The 22,867-nt window shown below is 37.0% G+C and overlaps 1 protein-coding gene across 6 annotated transcripts in view; it reads right to left on the reverse strand.

Annotated features, from left to right (window-relative positions):
* The window catches only part of CHIC1 (cysteine rich hydrophobic domain 1), a 47,400-nt gene extending 28,080 nt beyond the window's left edge, over positions 1 to 19,320 (reverse strand). Inside the window, exons 1-2 of one of the 6 annotated variants that reach the window (XM_070365793.1) lie at positions 18,473 to 19,320; positions 4,498 to 4,552 (exon numbers count right to left, since the gene is read on the reverse strand). In XM_070365793.1, coding sequence (XP_070221894.1) covers positions 4,498 to 4,552; positions 18,473 to 18,771 — 354 coding nt within the window. In that variant the 5' untranslated portion in view covers positions 18,772 to 19,320. The remainder of the gene's footprint in view (positions 1 to 4,497; positions 4,553 to 18,472) is intronic. The other 5 variants (XM_070365795.1, XM_005906766.3, XM_070365792.1 and 2 more) reach the window with 5 other exon arrangements.
* Between the last annotated feature and the right edge of the window lie 3,547 nt (positions 19,321 to 22,867).

Genomic DNA, 22,867 nt, shown 5'->3' on the forward strand with positions numbered 1-22,867 from the left:
AATTGTTCATGCTACCTAATAATGCTACTTGCTTAACCTATAAATTTTCCTTTTCTCCTAATATGTTAATTAGTTATGAAATTGTAAGGCTCAAAATTATATTTACAAGAGGAAAGTAAATTTATTTCATTCTCCAATATGATTTAAAGACAATCACCGAGGAAAAAAGAGTTCCAAATAAATAACTAAATTTCTAGAGTCAATATGAAAATAAATTCAGGGAACTATGGCTGACAACTGGAAACAAAACACCAACAGGCTAAGCACATTAAGACAATAAATCAAGATCTAGATTCTTTCTTATTAGTTATAAAAAATTCTAGGTAAGTTCATTTAATTTTTGTGAGCTTTAGTCTCCCATCTGTAAAATGAGAAAAATAATATTTCTATTATATACCTCATGGGGAATGGAAATTATACCTTAGAAAGAACCTCCTGCCTAGAATGCTTTGAAAAAGGACGATAGTGAATCATATCTCTGATTAGATTTGGGGAAAAAAAGCAAGGCTTTTTTTTGCATGGAGTATCAACTGAAGGTTTGGATCAGGTAACTTAACAGTGTTAAACTCCACAGGTTTTCTACACATTCTATTCTACATAAAAGGATAATCTGCTACATTTTGAATGCAAATTTAATGGTTTTCAATTCTTTAGAGAAAAAAATGTTCTTTTTTAAAATCTAGGTACTAAGTTGCTATCTTCATTTACCTCTTAAACAGTGACATTCAGCTTCTTTTTTCCTAGTGAACCAGTGAGCAACCAAATGGAAGCTAAAATAAGGAAAATGTATTTATATATTTAGCTCTAATCTGTAATATACCATTATCAATTTTCTTTAAATTGTGTATCTAGAAACACTAATACATTTTTAAAATATGGCAAATTTTGATATACTCATATTAAATCTATCCATTTACAAATTTAAGTACCTGTAATTAGAATTTAAATTTTGTTTAAAAAGTAAAATTTTTATATATAACTTTTATTTAAAAGTGTGTAATGTAAGCACAGGTTAAAAAAAGTAAAGAATGAGGCTAAAGCCAGAAAAGAATCAATCCAAAAAGTAAAACTTGGTTTTTGTTTAAAACACTGTGAATGAAATAAATTGCATGCCAAGGTATGTAAAATTTGTTATAAGATTTATCTGTCATTACATGCTTCTGGAAATGAATTAATAAAACCATTTCTAAAATGTGGCAATTTTCCTTCTTCCCCACCAATATTTTCCATATGTAATACATAATATTCATAGCTTGTACTCTATCACTATGGACAAATTAAAAACTAAAACATTCAAGTTTCTAAAAATGACAATTCAAATTTTTTGAAGTCATAACATAAACATACCGAAAATAAAACTTTTACTAGAATTTCACACAATAAACTAAAATCTGCATTTTGACTTTAAAAGGAAGCCAGAATTGTCTTTGAAAAAAAAAAATCTGTATTTGAATAACAGTAAAAGTCATAAAACAGAAATAAAGGCATAGGAAATGAGAACTGGTTAACTCCCAATTTTAAACAATGTGAAAGAAATGTTTAGTTAACTGTGTGGAATCAGAGTTAATAACATTTTACTCATTTACTTCCATATAATTTGAGTATCACTAGTAATGAAGGTTAGATGGAAGTCTTTTACTTTGTAGCTGAATGGCAGGTTGCAAAGAAACATTTAATTCCTCTTGACTTTCTTAGAAAAAAGAAAGTCACATCATGAAAGTGGGGGAAAGGGTCATAATATTTTATAACAGGATGCAAGAGACTTTGCAAACAGAAGAAAATCTAAGCAAAACCCAGCAGGACTGATTTGCCTCCTTCAGTCATGGGGAACACAACCCCATCAATCACTTGTCATACTGGATCACAATAGTAAAGGTGGATTTTATGGTTTACAATTCCCAACACTGCACGCTAATTTCCTTGTAACACCATTTAACTGTTTCAAGCTGAGGGCTGAAAGCTTTTATTTCTTTTCTGAAATTCTGTGGTTCTTTCATTTTCTGGTCACCAAAATTTGTATGTACACACCTGTTCCATACATCCTATCATGACAGGACTTATCTTAGTGAAAGATGGAAACAATCTTTGCTTAATTTAATGTAAAAGATTATCTTTTTATTTATATTAAAAGCACTAACACATAAGAAGCACAAAATTAATACTAAGCCATAGAGCTTAACAAAATGGCTTTTGAGATTTTTGGAATTCACCCTGCAATTTTGCTTAGTTTAGGCATAAAAGCTATTTAAGAATTCCATTCATGCTAGAATACTGGTTTTATAAAATACAGATTTAATTTTCTATTTTAGCTACTGCATTTATTCATTGTGAAATATATTTACACTGCTGCTCAGTCTGGAATTCAAACTTTTTTTCTTTAGCTTTTTCCTGAAACATGTAAATTTTTTTTTCTGCTTCTTCTTCATAGTTATCAGAGATGCATTTTGATAATCCAGAATAACCTTTACACGTGAAATAGTGCCTACTGGAGAAAAATAATCTCATGAAAGGGAAAATAAAGAGAAAACAAAGCCACCATATGATTTTTCAAAATCAGATTTTCAGAATTCCTTCAGCGTTTTCCATCATCAAACACTAAACTAGGATCACTGTATCATTTATGCCTCATTCAACATATGAAAAATTTTGTGCATTTAAATAATGTACACTAGAATAAATATCCAATCATTATGTGTTACAAAAATGGTCACCTGAAAAGAATGGATGTCTTTAAGAACAGTTCATATCCAGCTTAATATTCCTGGTGCTGCTGCTTAGTTACTTCAGTTGTGTCTGACTCTGTGCGACCCTATGGACTTCAGCTTGCCAGGCTTCTCTGTCCATGGGATTTGCTAGGCAAGAGTACTAGAGTGGGTTGCCATGCCCTCCTCCAGGGGATCTTTCAGACCCAGGGATCGAAACCAGGCCCAGGTTGCAGGCAGATTCTTTATCAATGAGCCACCAGGGAAGTCCAATATTCCTACTTCCCTAGTTTAAAGAACTGTACTATTCTTTGCACTGGTGGAATTTCAGTTTTTAGAAGACTTGGAAAGGTGAAGAAATATTCTGAAGATTACTTGAGCATATAAAACTGGCCAATTTCAAAGATGGAAAGATGGATAAGTCTTATACCTGGAAACTCTATTCTCTGACTTTTTCAATTATTCAGTTTTTAGAATTACTTGGAATTGTAATTCAAACTCTTTCTAACTAAACCAATATTAAAACTGGATGCAACTGCTAAGACCACACATTTGGCAGCAACAAGGGAAATATAAAGAACAAGTTTTCCATTGGAGACATCTTAATTCACATTGTCTTTAATTTTAATATTGAATTTGCCATCTTTCTACAAACCAATTATTATTCAAGAGATTTTTTTTCCCATAGCTATTTTTCCTTGGAAAAAAAGTTTATCTAAAACAAATCTAAATCTGAACTGCTGCTTAAATTGGTGAACTATTCTATATGATCAGGACAGGAAGGTATAACATACTAGAAAATGAGGCCAAAATCTCAAACCAAAGGGCTCTTTGTAACCTAAAAAGATAAATGGCCACATATTTTCTAATGTTCACTTAGCCAGGGACTATCACTACTTGTTTATTACTGTATGGAATGATTTGACATCATATATCAGGAGAGAGAACAAATTATTGGTGGGACTGAGAACAAAAAATTACTCAGAAGAACAAGGTTAAAGTAGCAAAAGCAATTAAAATGGAAAGATGTTGAGTAGAGAAAACTGGAAAAACAATCAGGGTGAAACTAGGATATACTGATGAAGAATTGTCAATAACAATCACAAACTTACACTGTGAAACTAATAAGTACCTGACAATACACTAGGCGTTCTATATACTCTCTTTTGTCTTATCACAGCCTTTTCCTTTGGGCTCAGAAGTTAGCATTACTGTTGTAAGAGGATTTTCCAAACACTTTTGAATCCTAGAAGCTCTCTGAAGATTGAACCTCAATGCTAGAAGATACTACTGAGTGTAGAGGAACCAGGAAACAAAAAGGTTGGTAACAATTAACTGCAGTGAGTCTAATTATAGAAACTCAAACTGTCTAAAGTGCAGAAAATTTTGATTTTTTTTTTTATGTACTGGTATAACAAATCACATCACAGGATACTTTAAAATTCACAGAGTGATACAAAGTTGAACAATAATTTTGTTAACTCTAAAATCACTGGAAATTACTGATCTAAATTAAAACAATCATAGCTACCAGTGCTGAGAAAAAAAAGCAAAACTGGAAAAACTGAATAGATAAGTAAATGATAGCTGGCATTATTAGACAATGAACAAAATAACTGGTCATAGGCTAGTAGTCACGGAGACAGTTTTCAGTCACTAATGATACAGCCTAAAATTATCCTGGCCTCTTACTATTAGACTTCATTACAGTGCATCAAAGCACCTGTCATAACACTAAATCAGCCATACACCAATGCTTTTAGAATTGAAAAGTTCAATGCAAACTCTCACTTACCTTCCCTGTTAGAACTGAGGGAAATTCAGTATCAAACTTGTTGCTCAAGCCAAACCTTAAAAACAAAGAACAAAATACATTCTACCCAGCGTATTTAACTCTTTTCCTTAAAAAAGTTACAAAGCCATGCATTTTTCCTTTGATTCTGTGACCTAAAAGCATGTCCTATAAATAATTTTATATTTATAGAAAATAAGTGTTTGACTATTAATCCAAATTAAAAGTAAAAGGAACTTAAGGAGCCAATGTTAAAGTAGGATTCCAACAAGAGCCATGATATGAGATTAAAAAATAATACAGAAACACTGATATAGAGCTGGAAATATTATACTTTTTGATTGAAATATTTCTATTAAAACCCATTGTAGTTGATAACTGTTGGAACTGATGGGTTGTATGCGGGAGTGGATTATACTGTTTTCTTCTACTTCTGTGGATATTTCTGGTAAAACCCATTTTAGTTGATAACTGTTGGAACTGATGGGTTGTATGTGGGAGTGGATTATACTATTTTTTTCTACTTCTGTGGATATATAAAAATTTTCCTAATAAAAATTAATGCAGCTTTTGGAACTATAGAGCTTGATAACTTATGATCAGTGACTATTCAGATAATCAAAGGTTGATCCTTATGAATGGCTTTTATGTATATGCAACCAATTTTAAGAAGACAGATCCCAGCCTCAAAAGCTCTGACTTTCTTTAAGTACACTTAACTGAAATCTGTACTATGTCAAGATGATTTTTATAAGCCTTCCTTCACCTCCTTGTTGATTTCAGTAGGAACAACAAAAGTCACTTCCTGCACATTAGATGATATATCAGAGCGACTACAATTTATGTTAGTGTAAGCAAAAGGAAAAAAAAAAAACATCCAACAGTTAATAAGAACTCATTGTGAGGTAGACAATAATAGTAACAGTTATTAGTAACTATCTATTTACCATGAGTTAGACACTGTTATAGGTAAATATATTACCTCTAAACTTTACAACCCTGCAATAGAGGTATTGTTATCTCTGTTTTACAGAGAAGGAATCTGACAGAAAATTTTTATTTCAAAAAGTAATTAAATGATTTGCCCAAAGTTATTATAGTAAGAGATTGTGCTTATTTATTTATTTTGTATTCTCTTGTGCTCAGTCGCTCAGTCGTGTCCAACTCTTTGAGACCCTGTGGACTGTAGCCCACCAGGCTCCTCTGTTCATGGGGATTCTCCAGGCAAGAATACTGGAGTGGCTTGCCATTCCCTCCTCTGGGGGATCTTCCCAACCTAGGGATGGAACCCAGGTCTCCCACATTGCAGGCAGATTCTTGACCCTCTGAGCCACCAGGGAATAAGGACAACCAAAATTCAAATGCTAATCCTTAAATTCTTTCTGTTCTATATTAAGCTCCTGAAGAACAAAAACTATGGCTTATTTACTTTGCTATCTTCCATTATGCTTAGCAGCACAATGGAATCTAAGTGCTTAATAAAAGTTTGTTGAAAAATGAGCTACTGTGTGTACTGTTTGATTCTACTGATGTATGGCATTTCGGTCTTAGGGTCATTTTATAGACATCTTAAGAATCCAATGTCCTATTAAAACTCTGTGAGAATATCATAGTCTCCTTGTATTATTTATGCTAATAGCTCCTTTACAAGGACCCAAGTGAGTCTTAAACACAAAGACTCTATACTTAGTAGCTAGCAGCAAGGAACACATCCATACATAAATAAATTTTACTTTATATGTTTAAAATGTATTTTAAAACAAAAAATTCCAGTTTTTAAAAGAGTTGAGAAAATTAATTAGCAATTATAAAAAGACCATAACTTCATTAAAAATATCATTACTTCTCTAGGTGTCAGTACATGTAATGAAAACATAGTATTTTCAGGATAACATCCTCATAATAACATTTTCTTTAAGTCTTTACGTAGAGGAGTACAGTCAAACTTAAAACAGTACTCTTGTACATAAATTTTTATGACAACTTTCATGTGCTGTTAGAGAAATTGATAACTCTAGTATTATTTATATATTTGCAACTGTGTACTAAGTGATCAGTAAAACAGCAAATATTTAACAGAGCAAGAAACATTTCATTTAAATAATATTTAGCTAAACAGTGGCTTTATCACTAGTCAGGAAGGTGTAATTCAATTCATTATTCCACAGAATTCTTATTGTATAACAAAGAAACAGATATAGTTTTCATGAAAATAGACATGATACATTTGAAAGTAGAGTTCTATTTCCATTCTTTTACCTTGTCTTTTATTTTTCAAATCCAATTTTATTTATGTATTCATTTATGACCATGCCACCTGGATGTTAGTTTGACAGGGGATCAAACCCATACCCCCTGCAGTGGAAGTGTGGAGTCCTTTTCCTTCTTGTCTTTTAGATGCAATGTTTATAATTTGTTTCTACCCCTATTAGAGATTGCCGCCATTATAGATTTTTCCAAGTTGCCATTCTTTTATCATATACCAAATACATAGAGGATATAGACATATGTGTTCCTCAAAATGTATGGAATATTTCTATTATTAAAAAAATTAGCTTTGCTATTCTCTCTTTGCATTTATCATCAGACAAATGAACTCAGACAAAAGAACTTTTTGTCTCTGTTTCCATTTCCTTAATATTCCATCCTTTAATCTTTTGGTTTGTCTTTTGATATTATTTTACTGAAAATAATTCCTTATTTGGCAAATTTATTTAGAAAGACAAGTTCATCTTACTGCTAAGTCTCTTCAGTCATGTCCAACCCTGGGCGGCCCCATAGATGGCAGCCCACCAGGCTCCACCATCCCTGGGATTCTCCAGGCAAGAACACTGGAGTGGGTTGCCATTTCCTTCTCCAATGCATGAAAGTGAAAAGTGAAAGTGAAGTTGCTCAGTCACGTCCGACTCTTAGCGACCCCATGGACTGTAGCCTACCAGGCTCCTCCATCCATGGGATTTTCCAGGCAAAAGAGTACTGGAGTGGGGTGCCATTGGCTTCTCCGAAGTTCATCTTATTTATTGCTAAATTCAATACCCTCTTTTCAGAACTTCCCCTCCTGACTTTGCACTCTGTGATGCTGTTTACCACTCCCTTCTCAACACTCTCCCATTTGTTCACTCTCTCCTAATACTCTTATCTTTTCCCAAAATTTAGCTTTTAGTCATCTGCTTCTCTTTCTAAAGGAATTATAACAGTTCATCTATTTTAATAGCTTTGAAAAATCACTTCTATTCTGATGACCATCAAATCTATATCTCCAATTCTATATTTCCCAACATGCTCTAGACCCTCACCTCTAACTGCATACTAAAAATTTCCATTTGGAAATAATGCCTTTTGCAACAAGATGGATGAACTTAAAGGTTATTTACTAAGTGAAATAAGTCAGAAAGAGAAAGACAAATACCATATGATACCACTTATATGTGGAATCTAAAATATGACACAAACAAACTTATTTATGAAGCAGACACACAGACATAGAGAACAGACTTATGGTTGCCAAGGGGGAGGGGAGTGAGGGAGGGATGGAGTAGGAATTTGGGGTTAGCAGATGTAAACTAACATATATAGAATGGATTAACAAGATCCTAATATATAGCACTGCTGCTGCTGCTGCTGCTAAGTCGCTTCAGTCGTGTCCGACTCTGTGTGACCCCAGAGACAGCAGCCCACCAGGCTCCCCCGTCCCTGGGATTGTCCAGGCAAGAACACTGGAGTGGGTTGCCATTTCCTTCTCCAATGCATGAAAGTGAAAAGTGAAAGTGAAGTCGCTCAGTCGTGTCTGACTCTTCTCGACCCCATGGACTACAGCCCACCAGGCTCCTCCGTCCATGGGATTTGCCAGGCAAGAGTACTGGAGTGGGGTGCCATCACCTTCTCCGAATATATAGCACAGAGGACTATATTCAATATCCTGTGATAAACCACAGTGGAAAAGAATATGAAAAAGAATACATACATATGTAAATGAATCACTGTGCTGTACAGCAGAAATTAACACAACATTGTAAATAACTATACTTGAATACAATAAATTAAAACAACAACAAAAATAAAAACTTCCATTTGGATAGCTTTATACCTCATGTGAACACATGTAAAATTAAATGTTACCTTTTATTTGAAACTGGCTCCTTCCTTTCAAATCCTTCATCTCTTTCAATGGCGCATTGACTCTCTTTAACCTAGATCCTGGTATCATTTTTGTACCTTTTATCTCCTACTTTTCACACCTTGCTTATATCCAAGTGGTCCCAAATAATGTTATTTGTTCCTTTGAAATCATTCTTATAACATTTACTTCCTTTCCACTGCCACTGTTACATTGGCTCTTTGCTTATGAGGTTTCTCTTGCTTCCTCAGTTCAGTTCAGTTCAGTCTCTCAGTTGTGTCCGACTCTTTGCGACTCATGGACTATAGCACGCCAGGCTTCCCTGTCCATCACCAACTTCTGGAGCCCACTCAAACTCATGTCCATCGAGTCAGTGATGCCATCCAACCATCTCATCCTCTGTTATTCCCTTCTCCTCCTGCCTTCAATCTTTCCCAGCATCAGGGTCTTTCCCAATGAGTCAGTTCTTTGCATCAGGTGGCCAAAGTATTGGAGTTTCAGCTTTAGCATCCTCTTGCTGGTTTTGCTTCCTCTCCCTGGTTTAAATCCAGTGCAGTCTTTATGGCTCAAGCCAAGTTCCAACCCTTGCTGCAAGTCTTCATGGATTTCCCTTTCTCTGAAAACTGATAGCCAATTTTAATCTGTACTATACAATTCAAAAGTATTAAAGATATTTTCCTTTATTCTTTGCTGATCCACATGAGTTTCTTAAAGGCAAATTTCCTGTAACTTTGTAAAGCAAGACCTATACTTTGCTTTTTCTGTATTCTTCATAGTGTTTATCTCAGTGCTCAGGTTCTCAAAAAATTCTTTCTAAATTCACATTACAAATTTTCTTCTCTAATATAAAAAGAGATTGTTTTTTCTAACACATAAAAAGTATATTAGAAATGGTAAAGCAGGGAATTTCCAGGCAGTCCAGCGGTTAGGACTTCGTGCTTTCACTGAGGAGGGCCCAAGTTCAATCCCTGGCTGGGGAACTAAGACCCCACAAGCTGTGCAGCATGGTCAAAAAAATTCAAAAAATAGAAACGGTAAGGGAAGGGAAGGAAATGGTACGGAAGTCATTTTACTTCTTAAAATACTCCATTATGGCCTACATTTATCTACTTTAAAAGGTATAAAGGTAGGCAAACTAGGGCCAATATATTCTCATGCTACTGCTAAGTTGCTTCAGTCATGTCCGACTCTGTGCGACCCCTTAGATGGCAGCCCACCAGACTCCCCCGTCCCTGGGATTCTCCAGGCAAGAACACTGGAGTGGGTTGCCATTTCCTTCTCCAATGCATGAAAGTGAATAGTGAAAGTCAAGTCACTCGGTTGTGTCCTACTTTTAGCGACCCCATGGACTGCAGCCCACAAGGCTGCTCCGTCCATGGGATTTTCCAGGCAAGAATACTGGAGTGGGGTGACATTGCCTTCTCTGATATATTCTCATAATTTTGGCTAAAAGGCAGTAGCAATTGCATTCTTGCCTACCAGCGTTTTTTTCCCTTAACTTTTACATTAGATATTTATTAAGCACCTAAAATGAGGACTTAAATAATCTGTGGCACAACATTTTACTTAGTAGTTACTAGGAAAATGTTGAAATGGCTACTGCTAAATGATGAACATCTCAGCACCATTAAGTTAATAAGATCTGTGAGTTCACAGAGGTTAGACAAACTCATCTACCCATTAGTGAGTGATCAGTGAGAGACATGAGTAAAGATGTGGAGTTTGTCAGCATTAGACAGAAGAATTTGAGAACTGCTCACATTTTCATTTTATCAGGTTCATTAAATAAAGAGCATATTATGTGTTTGAAGCTGACCCACTGGTGGTTCTTAATGATTGTATTTGTCAAATGTCTGCAATGTCCCAAGTTTTAATTTCTTGGACAATTCTTTGCAGTAAAGGAAATTGAGGCAAAGAAATGTGGGTCCTCTAGTTGCTCTTCTGCTTTTCTTCCTCTTTACACCTTGCACTGTCTTTAATTCTTTTGAAAATGGCTGTACATCAGCCTCTGAAAATCCTGCACAAATTTTAAGTTTATATGTTAAGTTGTTTAAGAAAACAGATAAAATGTATTAAAATTCTGCCAAAGAAAAACACATTTCACTAGAAAACTTTGCACTTATAGTAACACTGTTTCTGAAGCATGTGCATTGAATTCTATTTACTACACCAAGAAAAAGGAAAGTCTATGACATATGATTAAAAGATATTTTGAAAAATTAAATTTCTCTAATCTTCCATATGGAAATATGTCTTGCTGCTTTGTAAAATGACAAATTACTATAGCTTCAGTATTCTCAAAGCCTAAAATCTTATAAAAGATTTACCTTATACAAACATAAATTAACAATGCTTCACTGTTATTTCTCAAAGACAGCTGTTTACAGAAAAGGCAACATTTGCATTGCTATTTAACTTTTTGCAGAAATGCACTGTTTGACAAATTTGGCTATCTTTTGAAATTCTATATGTAATAACTTCAGCTTTTTTAGATTAATTTTAATGAGAATTTTATATATCTGAGCATTGACAAACTCTCATCTCTACTACTATATACCTCTACTATAGAGGAACCAGAGATCAAATTGCCAACATCTGCTGGATCATGGAAAAAGCAAGAGAGTTCCAGAAAAACATCTATTTCTGCTTTATTGACTATGCCAAAGCCTTTGACTGTGTGGATTATAATAAACTGTGGAAAATTCTGAAAGAGATGGGACTACCAGACCACCTGATCTGTCTCTTGAGAAACCTGTATGCAGGTCAGGAAGCAACAGTTAGAACTGGACATGGAACAACAGACTGGTTCCAAGTAGGAAAAGAAGTACATCAAGGCTGTATATTGTCACCCTGTTTATTTAACTTATATGCAGAATACATCATGAGAAACGCTGGACTGGAAGAAACACAAACTGGAATCAAGATTGCCGGGATAAATATCAGTAACCTCAGATATGCAGATGACACCACCCTTATGGCAGAAAGTGAAGAGGAACTCAAAAGCCTCTTGATGAAAGTGAAAGTGGAGAGTGAAAAAGCTGGCTTAAAACTCAACATTCAAAAAACAAAGCTCATGGCATCCGGTCCCATCACTTCATGGGAAATAGATGGGGAAACAGTGGAAACAGTGTCAGACTTTATTTTTCTGGGCTCCAAAATCACTACAGATGGTGACTGCAGCCATGAAATTAAAAGAGGCTTACTCTTTGGAAGGAAAGTTATGACCAACCTAGATAGCATATTCAAACGCAGAGACATTACTTTGCCAACAAAGGTTCATCTAGTCAAGGCTATGGTTTTTCCAGTGGTCATGTATGGATGTGAGAGTTGGACTGTGAAGAAGGCTGAGCACTGAAGAATTGATGCTTTTGAACTGTGGTGCTGGAGAAGCCTCTTGAGAGTCCCTTGGACTGCAAGGAGATCCAACCAGTCCATTCTGAAGGAGATCAGCCCTGGGTTTCTTTGGAAGGAATGATGCTAAAGCTGAAACTCCAGTACTTTGGCCACCTCATGTGAAGAGTTGACTCACTGGAAAAGACTCTGATGCTGGGAGGGATTGGGGGCAAGAGGAGAAGCGGATGACAGAGGATGAGATGGCTGGATGGCATCACTGACTTGATGGACGTGAGTCTCAGTGAACTCTGGGAGTTGGTGATGGACAGGGAGGCCTGGCGTGCTGCGATTCGTGGGGTCGCAAAGAGTCGGACATGACTGAGCGACTGATCTGATCTGATAGAGGGTAAATAATTATATACTTTAAGAAAAATAAGGAGTTTAATAATACCTAAAAATAAGAAAATAATCTCATGAGATAAAATTTTTCTTGTATTTCAATACACTGGATCCAAATATTTACCCTAAAAATATCAAGAAGAAAAATCATAGCTATTAAGCTATATCACTCAGATGTACAGTGTTTTTGAAACAACTCTTACAAGAGACATTTCATTATTTCTGTTTTCTAAAACCTTAAATCTGTGGGAGCTAATTTAGCCATGTATGTATTTTGGAAAAAGATCATTAAATATCCATTTATGATCATCATCATCTCAGATTTAGAACTACAATTATTGTGGTTAGGTTATTCGACTTCCCCAAAATTATAATTCATTGATAAGGTATTAAATAACTCTTGTTAAATATATTTAATATTAATTAGAGACTAAAGATCTCTTCAAAAAAATTAGAGATACCAAGGGAACATTTCGTGCAAAGATGGGCACAATAAAGGACAGAAATGTACGGACCTAAAAGAAGCAGAAGATATTAAGAAGAGGTGGCAAGAATACACAGAAGAACTATACAAAAAAGATTGTAATGACCCAGATAACCACGATGGTGTGATCATTCACCTAGACAGCCTGGAGTGAGCGGTCAAGTAGGCCTTAGGAAGCATCACTACGAGCAAAGCTAGTGGAGATGATGGAATTCCAGCTGAGCTATTTCAAACCCTAAAAAGATGACGCTGTGAAAGTGCTGCACTCAATATGCCAGCAAATTTGGAAAACTCAGCAGTGGCCACAGGACTGGAAAAGTCAGTTTTCATTCCAATCCCAAAGAAAGGCAATGCCAAAGAATGTTCAAACTACCGCACAAGTGCAGTCATCATACACGCTAGCAAAGTAATGGTCAAAATTCTCCAAGTTAGACTTCAACAGTACATGAACTGAGAACTTCCAGATGTTCAAGCTGGATTTAGAAAAGGCAGAGGAACCAGAGATCAAATTGTCAATATCTGTTGGATCATAGAAAAACCAAGAGAATTCCAGAAAAACATCTACTTCTGCTTCATTGACTATGCTAAAACCTTTGACCACATGGATAACAACAAACTGTCGCTGCTAAGTCGCTTCAGTTGTGTCCGACTCTGTGCAACCCCATAGACGGCAGCCCACCAGGCTCCCCCGTCCCTGAGATTCTCCAGGCAAGAACACTGCAGTGGGTTACCATTTCCTTCTCTAATGCATGAAAGTGAAAAGTGAAAGTGAAGTCGCTCAGTTGTGTCCGACTCTTAGCGACCCCATGGACTGCAGCCCACCGGGCTCCTCCATCCATGGGATTTTCCAGGCAAGAGTGCTGGAGTGGGGTGCCATTGCCTTCTCCAACAAACTGTGGAAAATTCTTAAAGAGATGGGACTACCAGGCTACCTTACCTGCCTCCTAAGAAATCTGTATCATGTCAAGAAGCAACAGTTAGAAACGGACATGGAACAATGGACTGGTTACAAATTGGGAAAGGAGTATGTCAAGGCTGTATATTGTTACCCTGCTTATTTAACTTAAATGCAGAGTACATCATGAGAAACGCTGGACTGGAAGAAACACAAGCTGGAATCAAGATTGCTGGGAGAAATATCTGTAACTTCAGAAATGCAGATGACACCACCCTTATGGCAGAAAGTGAAGAGGAACTCAAAAGCCTCTTGATGAAAGTGAAAGTGGAGAGTGAAAAAGCTGGCTTAAAACTCAACATTCAAAAAACAAAGCTCATGGCATCCGGTCCCATCACTTAATGGCAAATAGATGGGGAAACAATGGGAACAGTGACAGATTTTATTTTCTTGGGCTCCAAAATCACTGCAGATGGTGACTGCAGCCATGAAATAAAAAGACGCTTGCTCCTTGGAAGAAAAGCTATGAGCATGCTATGAATAAGAAAATACAAGCAGTAAAGGGAAATGTCAGGAGATCAGGCTGATGGATAGGCAGGGTCTAGTCATATATTCCATGCTTTAAAGCTTAGACTTGATCCTACAGATGAAGAGAAAATGACAGAAGTCTTAAACAGGAAAGTGGTGTCTCCATTTAGCAGCAGACTGAGGGACGACTCGATGCACATGAGTTTGGGTGAACTCCAGGAGTTGGTGATGGACAGGGAGGCCTGGCGTGCTGCAATTCATGGGGTCGCAAAGAGTCAGAAACGACTGAGCGACTGAACTGAACTGAGGGATCGATGTGAAGGTGATTAGGATGAAGACAAGATGATGAGTAGAGTGGTGAAAGGGGCTTGAATCAGGGAAGTAAGTGGTGGTAGGGAGGAAAAGAAGAAAAATTTAAGCCATATATTGTTTATACTCACTGATTTCTTAGATGTGAGAAGACTGAATGGGGAAGATGAACCACTTGCCAGAGTTAACTGGGTTGGAGAACTCAGAAATAGAAGGAATTTTTTGAGGGGTTGGGATGGGGGTGTGAGGATATGTTGTAGGAGAGGGGAGGATGAGTTCTGTTTTGAACACGTTGAATTTAAGATGTCAGTGACTCATTAGGTGAGGAAGCCCAGATAAGAGTCTTAGCAGAGTCTGGTATAGCAATACATATTTGGGAGACATCAGATAACTGAAACCATGGGAATCAAGATGAGGCCACCTATCTAGAGTAAGGAATGAGAATAGTGGGATGAGAACAAAACTCTGGAGATCACTGGTATTCAAGGAGCAAAGGAGGAAGAAAAACCCATGAATGAGACAGTTCAGGAATAACCAGAAAAATAAAAGGAAACCAGGGAGAGTAAAGTGGCCAAGAAATTCCTAGGTTTGTTTGGCTGGTAAAATGTTTTGTTTTTTAACAGAATTTGAAACCCCTTAGGCAAAACACATACCTTCCAGTTCAACTAAGGCCCATCATTACTCAAGCTGCAACCATTTTCTGTGACCTGTCTTGCCTCTGAAGGCCTGTGTGTTTGTGACCCCTGGAGTAAAAGCCTCTAAGAGAGAGTCATTATAAGTCTCATATGCAATAGAGAGGACCAGAAAGATAGAAAATGGAAGATGCCCATTAATTTAGCAACAGAAGGTCATGATGATCTTATTGATGCCAGTTTGTCTGAGGTCATGGTGGCAAAATCCAGGTAACAGAAGGGTGAAGAGGAAATAGACATGGTGAATGTAGCTACTCTCAAGAAATCTGGAGAAAGAAAAGAGATTAGACAGTAGCTAATGGGGAACATAGGTCTAAGAAGGCTATTTTATTTTTAAAGAATTAGATTCTGAATACAGTTATAGGCTGAGCTAATAGAGGACAAGTGAGGTAATAGTATATAGAGAGGGGCTGCCTGGAAGGAGGTTGCAAAAGAAGGTTTTGGAAGGCATCAGTGGAGGGGTGAGCTCTGAACAAGTGGAGGGACTCCTTGACCTCTGAAAGTGGAGAAGGAAAGCATAAAATTCAAACCTAATTAAGATCCAATGCAGGTTTTTCAGCAGGAAAGTGACATTTTAAACTGTGTTTTAAGAAAATTAGTTTGGCATAAGCATCCAGATGGATTGGAGTGGGAAGACGCAGCAGACTGTGGCTGCAATTCAAGTAGAAGATGATGATGACCCAAACTAGCAAGGTGCCAGTAGAAATGGAGAAAAATGAATAGTCTAATAGACTTTTTAAAAGGCATGAAGACATAATTCTGGGACAGACTAGCAATGGACAATTGAAGGAGAAGGAAGAGTTAAAAATGACTCAATAACTTGAAATATTACCTGGGAAGATTGGAATGGTAGTATCAGAGTCAGAAATGGGGCAACTGGAATACACAGACAATGTAAGGAGAGAAAATATTAGGTTTAAGATATACTGAATCTGAAGTGATGGTTCTCAGATCTTAAACTTTGAAAAGAAACAACATCCTCTAAAGAACAAGTGACTACACAAAGAATGAAAAAAATAAGGATGGGAGAGAATAAGAAATATTTCATTCAGATAGGGCAACTAATACTCCCATGTCAGAAAAAATTAAACAAAGGCTGATATATTAGACATTTCAAAATTAAATTTACTATTTCCTAAGGACTTTACTTTATCTGTTGTAAGGAAGATTTTACTATCACAGAAAGACCAGTTTCTCAGATCCAGTAAAACTTTCTCCTAAACATTCAACCTTTTTTTTTTTTCTCCAAATCTCAGACATTTAACATCAAATGTTCTCTCTAGGTCAGAGAACATGTACAACGAAATACTTTTCCAAACTATGTACATTGGTTAGCAATTCAAGTACTGGTTTGCTGCTTTTCAGGTTTTGCCTTCAATTAATGCCAACAGTTACTAAGAGCACCACTATTTCACGCTCTTTATTCCATAATTATTAAGCTAGGAGGGACATTACACTTATCAAAAGGGCCTGAGCATGGCAAGTGTCATGGCAAGTGCTTTTAATTGAAAATAGATTTATAAGTTGTGTGAAGAGTAAAATGAAACCACAAATAAGTTTTGGAGAACTTAAATTCTGTTTTCTTGCTTGTTCTTTGTTTTCTGAATTTTAGAAAATAATGAGGGGAAGGAGTGTTGGAATATAAAATTACAGACTAGAATAAAAAGTCTTTTTCTGTTTAGTCATGTGAAATAATCTGCATGAAAGTAAACTTTGGTGCCAGAATCATAATCAATTTGAGTAATAGATTGTCTCCATAGTGATGAAAGGAATCTAAGTAAAACTGTGTAGTAAGCTGGCATCTGAACATTGTAGACTATCTGCAAAATTCTTGAACCAAAAAAATTGTGTTAAACTTGCCTAACCAAATGGCAGATCTAAAAATCTCCTCACATTCTTCCACAATTTCAAAATCTTTCTTGCAAAATCTTTTCATGCAAAGATCACAAAAGTATATTACAATCAAGATACTCAACATCTTAAAATTAAAAGCTAACATGATGGGGGGAGGTGGTGCATATTACATGATTTCAGATAATATGGACTCAATTTAAAGTCAATGTGGTAGGTGAGGCATTATCAAAATTATAGGCAGCATGACTTAATAGGAAAAAATAGTCCTGTTTTTTAAATGCAGTAAATGACAGCATATTTAAGATGATGAACATGATATAATACTCAAACTTTCAAGTATTTACAGTCCATTGCATTACATAAAAATGAGAAAGCACTCTTCAAAGCCCAGAAAACCACTACATTTTTCTTTGGCTTTGCAACTACTATGCTATGAGGGCCCTCTCCCTTTTATTTTCTCAAATATGATCCAAGATTTCAATTTTTAAAAACTCTGCATAAGTTTTCAAAAAATCATCCTCAGCTCCTAGGGGATTCATGTCCATACATATTTAATGTTTGCATATTTACTATTTGCACATACAAAATCTCCTGAAGGTATCTTAAATTATCTCAGAGGTGAAAGAGTTTAGAAACCATCTAACTCCAAACCCCTCATTTTATGGATAGAGATATTACGGCCCAGAAATACGAAGTAACCTGACCAAGGTCACAGGGCCAGTAAGAAGTAAAGCTGGGACTAACATACAAGAGCCCTCACTCTCAATCTATTGCTCTTTCAACGTTTCATAGCTGCCTCTCAACCTGAACATCTAATTGTGTGTTTTCAAGGAATGTCAGAGTGATCAACACATAGAAAGGATTATTGTATTCATTTACATAAGAATTAAACAGAAGAATGGATGCAAACGTAGGTGAGTGGATATTCTATAACGTTATTCACAAAATATATCCTGTTTCTGTTTTGAAGAGTCCAAGCCTCAGTCTTGTCACTTGTTACAGCAGTCACCGTTTTCCACTAGACACCAATCTTAACAGCAAAGAATCCGCTGGTACATCCTGCAGTTTAGACTATTCTCGCCAGCATACACAGAAGCAAGGAGACTCACCTCTACTCCAATCCCTCTGGCTCCGAACCCCAGACTTCCCTGTCTTATACTCACTCTTTACCTGGTGTTGGTGCATCGCATTTGCATTCTCCTCACTTCCTTTACACCTATCTCCCTCAGTTTCTCCATTTAGACTAGGTGTCCTTTTCTAACTGTATGCCTCAGTCACCCTCCCCCACACCACACGCCCCTCGATCGCCTTATTCCTCTGTCGCCAAATCTCAGCCTTTTCAAACCCCATAGCTCCCTCTGGCTTACACAGTGATGTGGCCGGCGCCCCGTACCAATACAGGGTCGGGGGCATATCTCCGTAGATGCTCTTCGCTCACTACCCGAGGCGGGGGCGGCGTTTCCTCCACCTGCTCCTCTTCTTCCTCCTCCTCCTCTTCGTTTTCTTCCTCCTCCTCCTCCTCATCTTCCTCGTCATCGTCAGGCCCTGATACCGACGACGACGACGACGGCGACGACGACGACGACGTTGCCGCTTCTTCTTCCTCCTCCTCCTCCAGTTCCGAGATGGTATCGAACTCCGCCATGTTGGGCAGCAAGATGCTCATCACGTGACCTCTCTATCGCCGCCACCCTCACGGAGAAGAGTGAACCTGCTGAGGTGCAGAAAGAGGAGGGAGAACTTAATGCAGGCAAACAGAAGGGGTGTAGGGACTGGATTTAAGGAGATGCGCCTGCGTGGTGGGGTGGACGTGGGGGTGGCGGGGGGAGGCGAGGGCACAAGGGAGAGAGGAGCAAAATCAGTGTACGCTTGCGCGGCTCCAAGGGAAAAGGGACGTTAGAGGTGAACTCCAGGGAATTATCGAGGTCCGGTATGCGGGTGCTGCTCTTAATACTGCTGTTTGGGCTTCTGCTGCTTGTCTCCCAGGGATGTATCTTCTGATTTTACTTCCTACTAATTAATAATGGTATTATTACCCGGTTTGCCTCCAGTGCAGAGAAAGGATATTCTATAAAAGTGAGGTTAGAACTTTGCATCATATATCTTAAAATATTCACCAATCCCTTACACTTGTTCAGCATTACAGTTTAAAAGACTTGCTGCAGAACTTTGCCACACCTTGGGAGGCATTTTTATTAACATTTTACTGAAAGGGAAACTTTCTATTACTTCTTCTACTATGTAATACTTATGGAGGACTTACTAAGTGTCAGGGACTGTGCTAAGTGCTCTGTGTACATGTCTCATTTAATACTAAACAACCCTATGAAATATGTACCATGATTTCATTTTATGCATGGGAAACCTAGATGCAGAGAGGAGAAGTAACTTGCCCAATGCTTCTGATTCCAGAAGCCCAGCACTCTTAACTAAAGGGCTATACTTCCTAAAGTTGTTTGGAAGAGCTTCATGGAGTGGTGCCTTTTGGGCGTCTTGAAAGATGTTTGAATTTTGAAATTTATTTCTTTTTCCGCGGGGAGGAGGGAAATGGGGGGAGTAAAGGGAGCGTTCCAACCCAAGGAAACATCGATAAACATCATCCATTTTCCAGACATTGGGCTAGACTCTAACATACAATATCTCAATTAACCCTTAAACAATACTGTGGGGGTAGGCATCATCATCATTATTTTATAGATGACAAAGCAGTCTCAGGAAGTTTAAATAATGTATTAAGGTCTCTGGTGACCTTTCGTCTAAGATTTTCTTTTTCAAACACCTCCTTCCTTACATCTGCTAAATGTTACAGAGATCACATATTTTGAGTTTCCAATACATGTCTCAAACTATTTCATATTTGGCAATAGCACAAAAATTCATGCCATAATTCAAGGATCGTTAAGACAAAGTAACACAGCTGCTAAGTGATAAAACAAATACTGTAATCCAGGTATTCTAATATCAGTTTCACTGCTCTTTCTGCTACAAGACGGCTGCATCCCAATTAGTTGATGAGACTGAAGAACTAGATGTAGCCAAGCCACACTTTAATGTATGGTGAGTATTATATTAACAGTATAGCAGTGAAAACAAAGCATTTAGGCTGTCTGAGTCAAATCATCATTATTATCAAGGAATTTGTGTTATTAAAATAAAAAAAAAACTTGTACTCAAAAACTTGATTATTTTGCAACTTTAAAAATAAGTTGCAACACTCTCAGCAAAAAAATCTAGGTTTTTATAACAGAGAGAACTTTATCTACTAACCAGAAATTGTAATTAAAGATGGAATGTTAAAGAATTTTATAATAGACTTCTGTTAGGTCTGTTATCTTGGGCATTGATAATTTGTCATATGTCATTTATCAGAGCAAAATACCTTAGACTTAAGATCAAATCAATATTCTGCACCAGTTCTCTTTCAAAAAGCAAAAGACAAAAACAAAAAACCCCACAGGCAATATTTAAAAAAATTTCCAAACATCTTATATTATCCATGAAAGTCTACGAAGTCAATCTCTAGAGGGAAGTATTATGCTGATGACTACTTAACTGGTCAGTCGGTCAGTCAGTTCAGTCGCTCAGTCATGTCCGACTCTTTTAGTTTCTTCTTTTCACCACTCAGGATTAGACTAGGTAGGGATATTTGAAGGGAAAGGATTATAAGGAGTGTACTTGTGATAGGTATAAAATAGGTATTGGAACTATGGTGAAAGTGAAGAAATTAAGGCTGTGGGAGATGGGAGGGAAGGAGAGGAACAGTGAAATTCCATGGTCAAGATGCAAAGAAGCCCCTGACAGTCAGATGTCAAAAGAACAAAGCAGTTAAGAGAAGTGCTATGCTTTGAGAAACTCACAAGTATAGTTAAATTTGCGCATCTGTTTTTACTGTATATATGGTGGGCTGAAAAGGCATACATGATTTCAAGCTTAATTTGTTTTGCAGAACTGTAGAAGAATTTGGAATTGGTCAAGCTGAGAAAAACACATTTTTTTCAGCAAAACACAAGAACATGATTTTCAAATGATACTTTAGCTGCCATCAAGGATAGTAAAGCTAGGAGTGGATGGAGAAGAAAGTGCACAACTTCTGTCCAACGTGCTAAGCAGGGCATGGGGGTAATTGTCCCATCTGATGGCAGGGGACCTGAGGCAAGAGATCACAAGTTTAACTATTTGAGGGGGTGGATTTCAACCTTAAAACAGCTGAAACCAATTGCAACTTTTGAAAAACAACTTTCATCCTCCCTCCCTCCTTCTGTTCCTCCCTTCCTCTTTTTCTATTTAGATATTTATTTATTAAAGCATATGACTTGGTGATTTTAGTGAGTTTGCAGAGTTGTGCAACTATCACCACAAACTACTTTTAGAACATTTCTGTCACATTCAACAGAAATCACAGTCCCACTTTCAGTCATTCCTCACTCTACCCCAGCCCCAGGAAATAATTAATCTACTTTTTTTTTCTGTATAGATTTCTTTTCTGGGCATTTCAAATAAATTGGACCATACAATATGTGCTCTTTTGTGTCTAGCTTTTTTCACTTCAGTTCAGTTCAGTCGCTCAGTCATGTCTGACTCTGCGACCCCATGAATTGCAGCACGCCAGGCCTCCCTGTCCATCACCAACTCCCGGAGTTCACTCAGACTCACGTCCATCGAGTCAGTGATGCCATCCAGCCATCTCATCCTCTGTCATCCCCTTCTCCTGCCCCCAATCCCTCCCAGCATCACAGTCTTTTCCAATGAGTCAACTCTTCGCATGAGGTGGCCAAAGTATTAGAGTTTCAGCTTTAGCATCAGTCCTTCCAAAGAAATCCCAGGGCTGATCTCCTTCAGAATGGACTGGTTGGATCTCCTTGCACTTAGCATAATGTTTTTGAGGTTTGGTCATGTTGTGTCTTGTATGAATACTTCATTGCTTTTAATTGATGAATAGCATGCCTTTGTAAGGATATATCACATTTGGCTTATCCATTCACCAATTGTTGACATTTGGATTGCTTCTACCTTTGGATATTATGAAAATGCTGTTACGAAAATTCACATACAAGTCCTTGTATGAACATATGTTTTGATTTCTCCAGGGTGAATACCCATGGGTGCAATTGCTAGGACATATGGTAAGACTGTTTTGAATTTAAGAGAACTGACAAACTGTTTTCAAAGTTGCTTACTCAGTTTACATTCTCATCAGCAATGTATGAGGATTCCATTTTTCTCCACATCCTCTCCAACATTTGTTATTGTCTTTTCGGTTATAGCTATTCTTGTGGGTATGAAGTACTATTGCTTTGTAGTTTTACTTTGCATTTCCTGAATGACTAATAATGTTAAGCATATTTTCACGTGCTTGTTGTTCATTTACAAATGAACTTTCTTATACTTTCTTTGATAAAATGTCTATTCAAATTTTTTGGTCCATTTTAAAAAATAAACTTTAAGATAACTGGAGATTCATATACAATTGTAAAACATAATACAGAGAAGTCCCGTTTAATCCTTTACTTAGTACCCTGAATGGTAACAACTTCCATAACTATAGTACACTATCACAACCATGAAACTAACATTGACACAATCCACCATCTTACTCAGATTTCTAGTCATACATGTACTCATTTGTGTGTGTGTATTTAGTTCTATACAATTTTATCACAGATGTAGGTTCATTTAACCACCACCATAGTTGAGATACAGAAGAGTTACATCACCACAAGGATGCCAGTTGTTATCCTTTTATAATCACCTTCTCCCTTCTC

This window comes from Bos mutus, chromosome X, assembly GCF_027580195.1.
Source record: "Bos mutus isolate GX-2022 chromosome X, NWIPB_WYAK_1.1, whole genome shotgun sequence".
Classification (NCBI taxonomy): Eukaryota; Metazoa; Chordata; class Mammalia; order Artiodactyla; family Bovidae; genus Bos; species Bos mutus.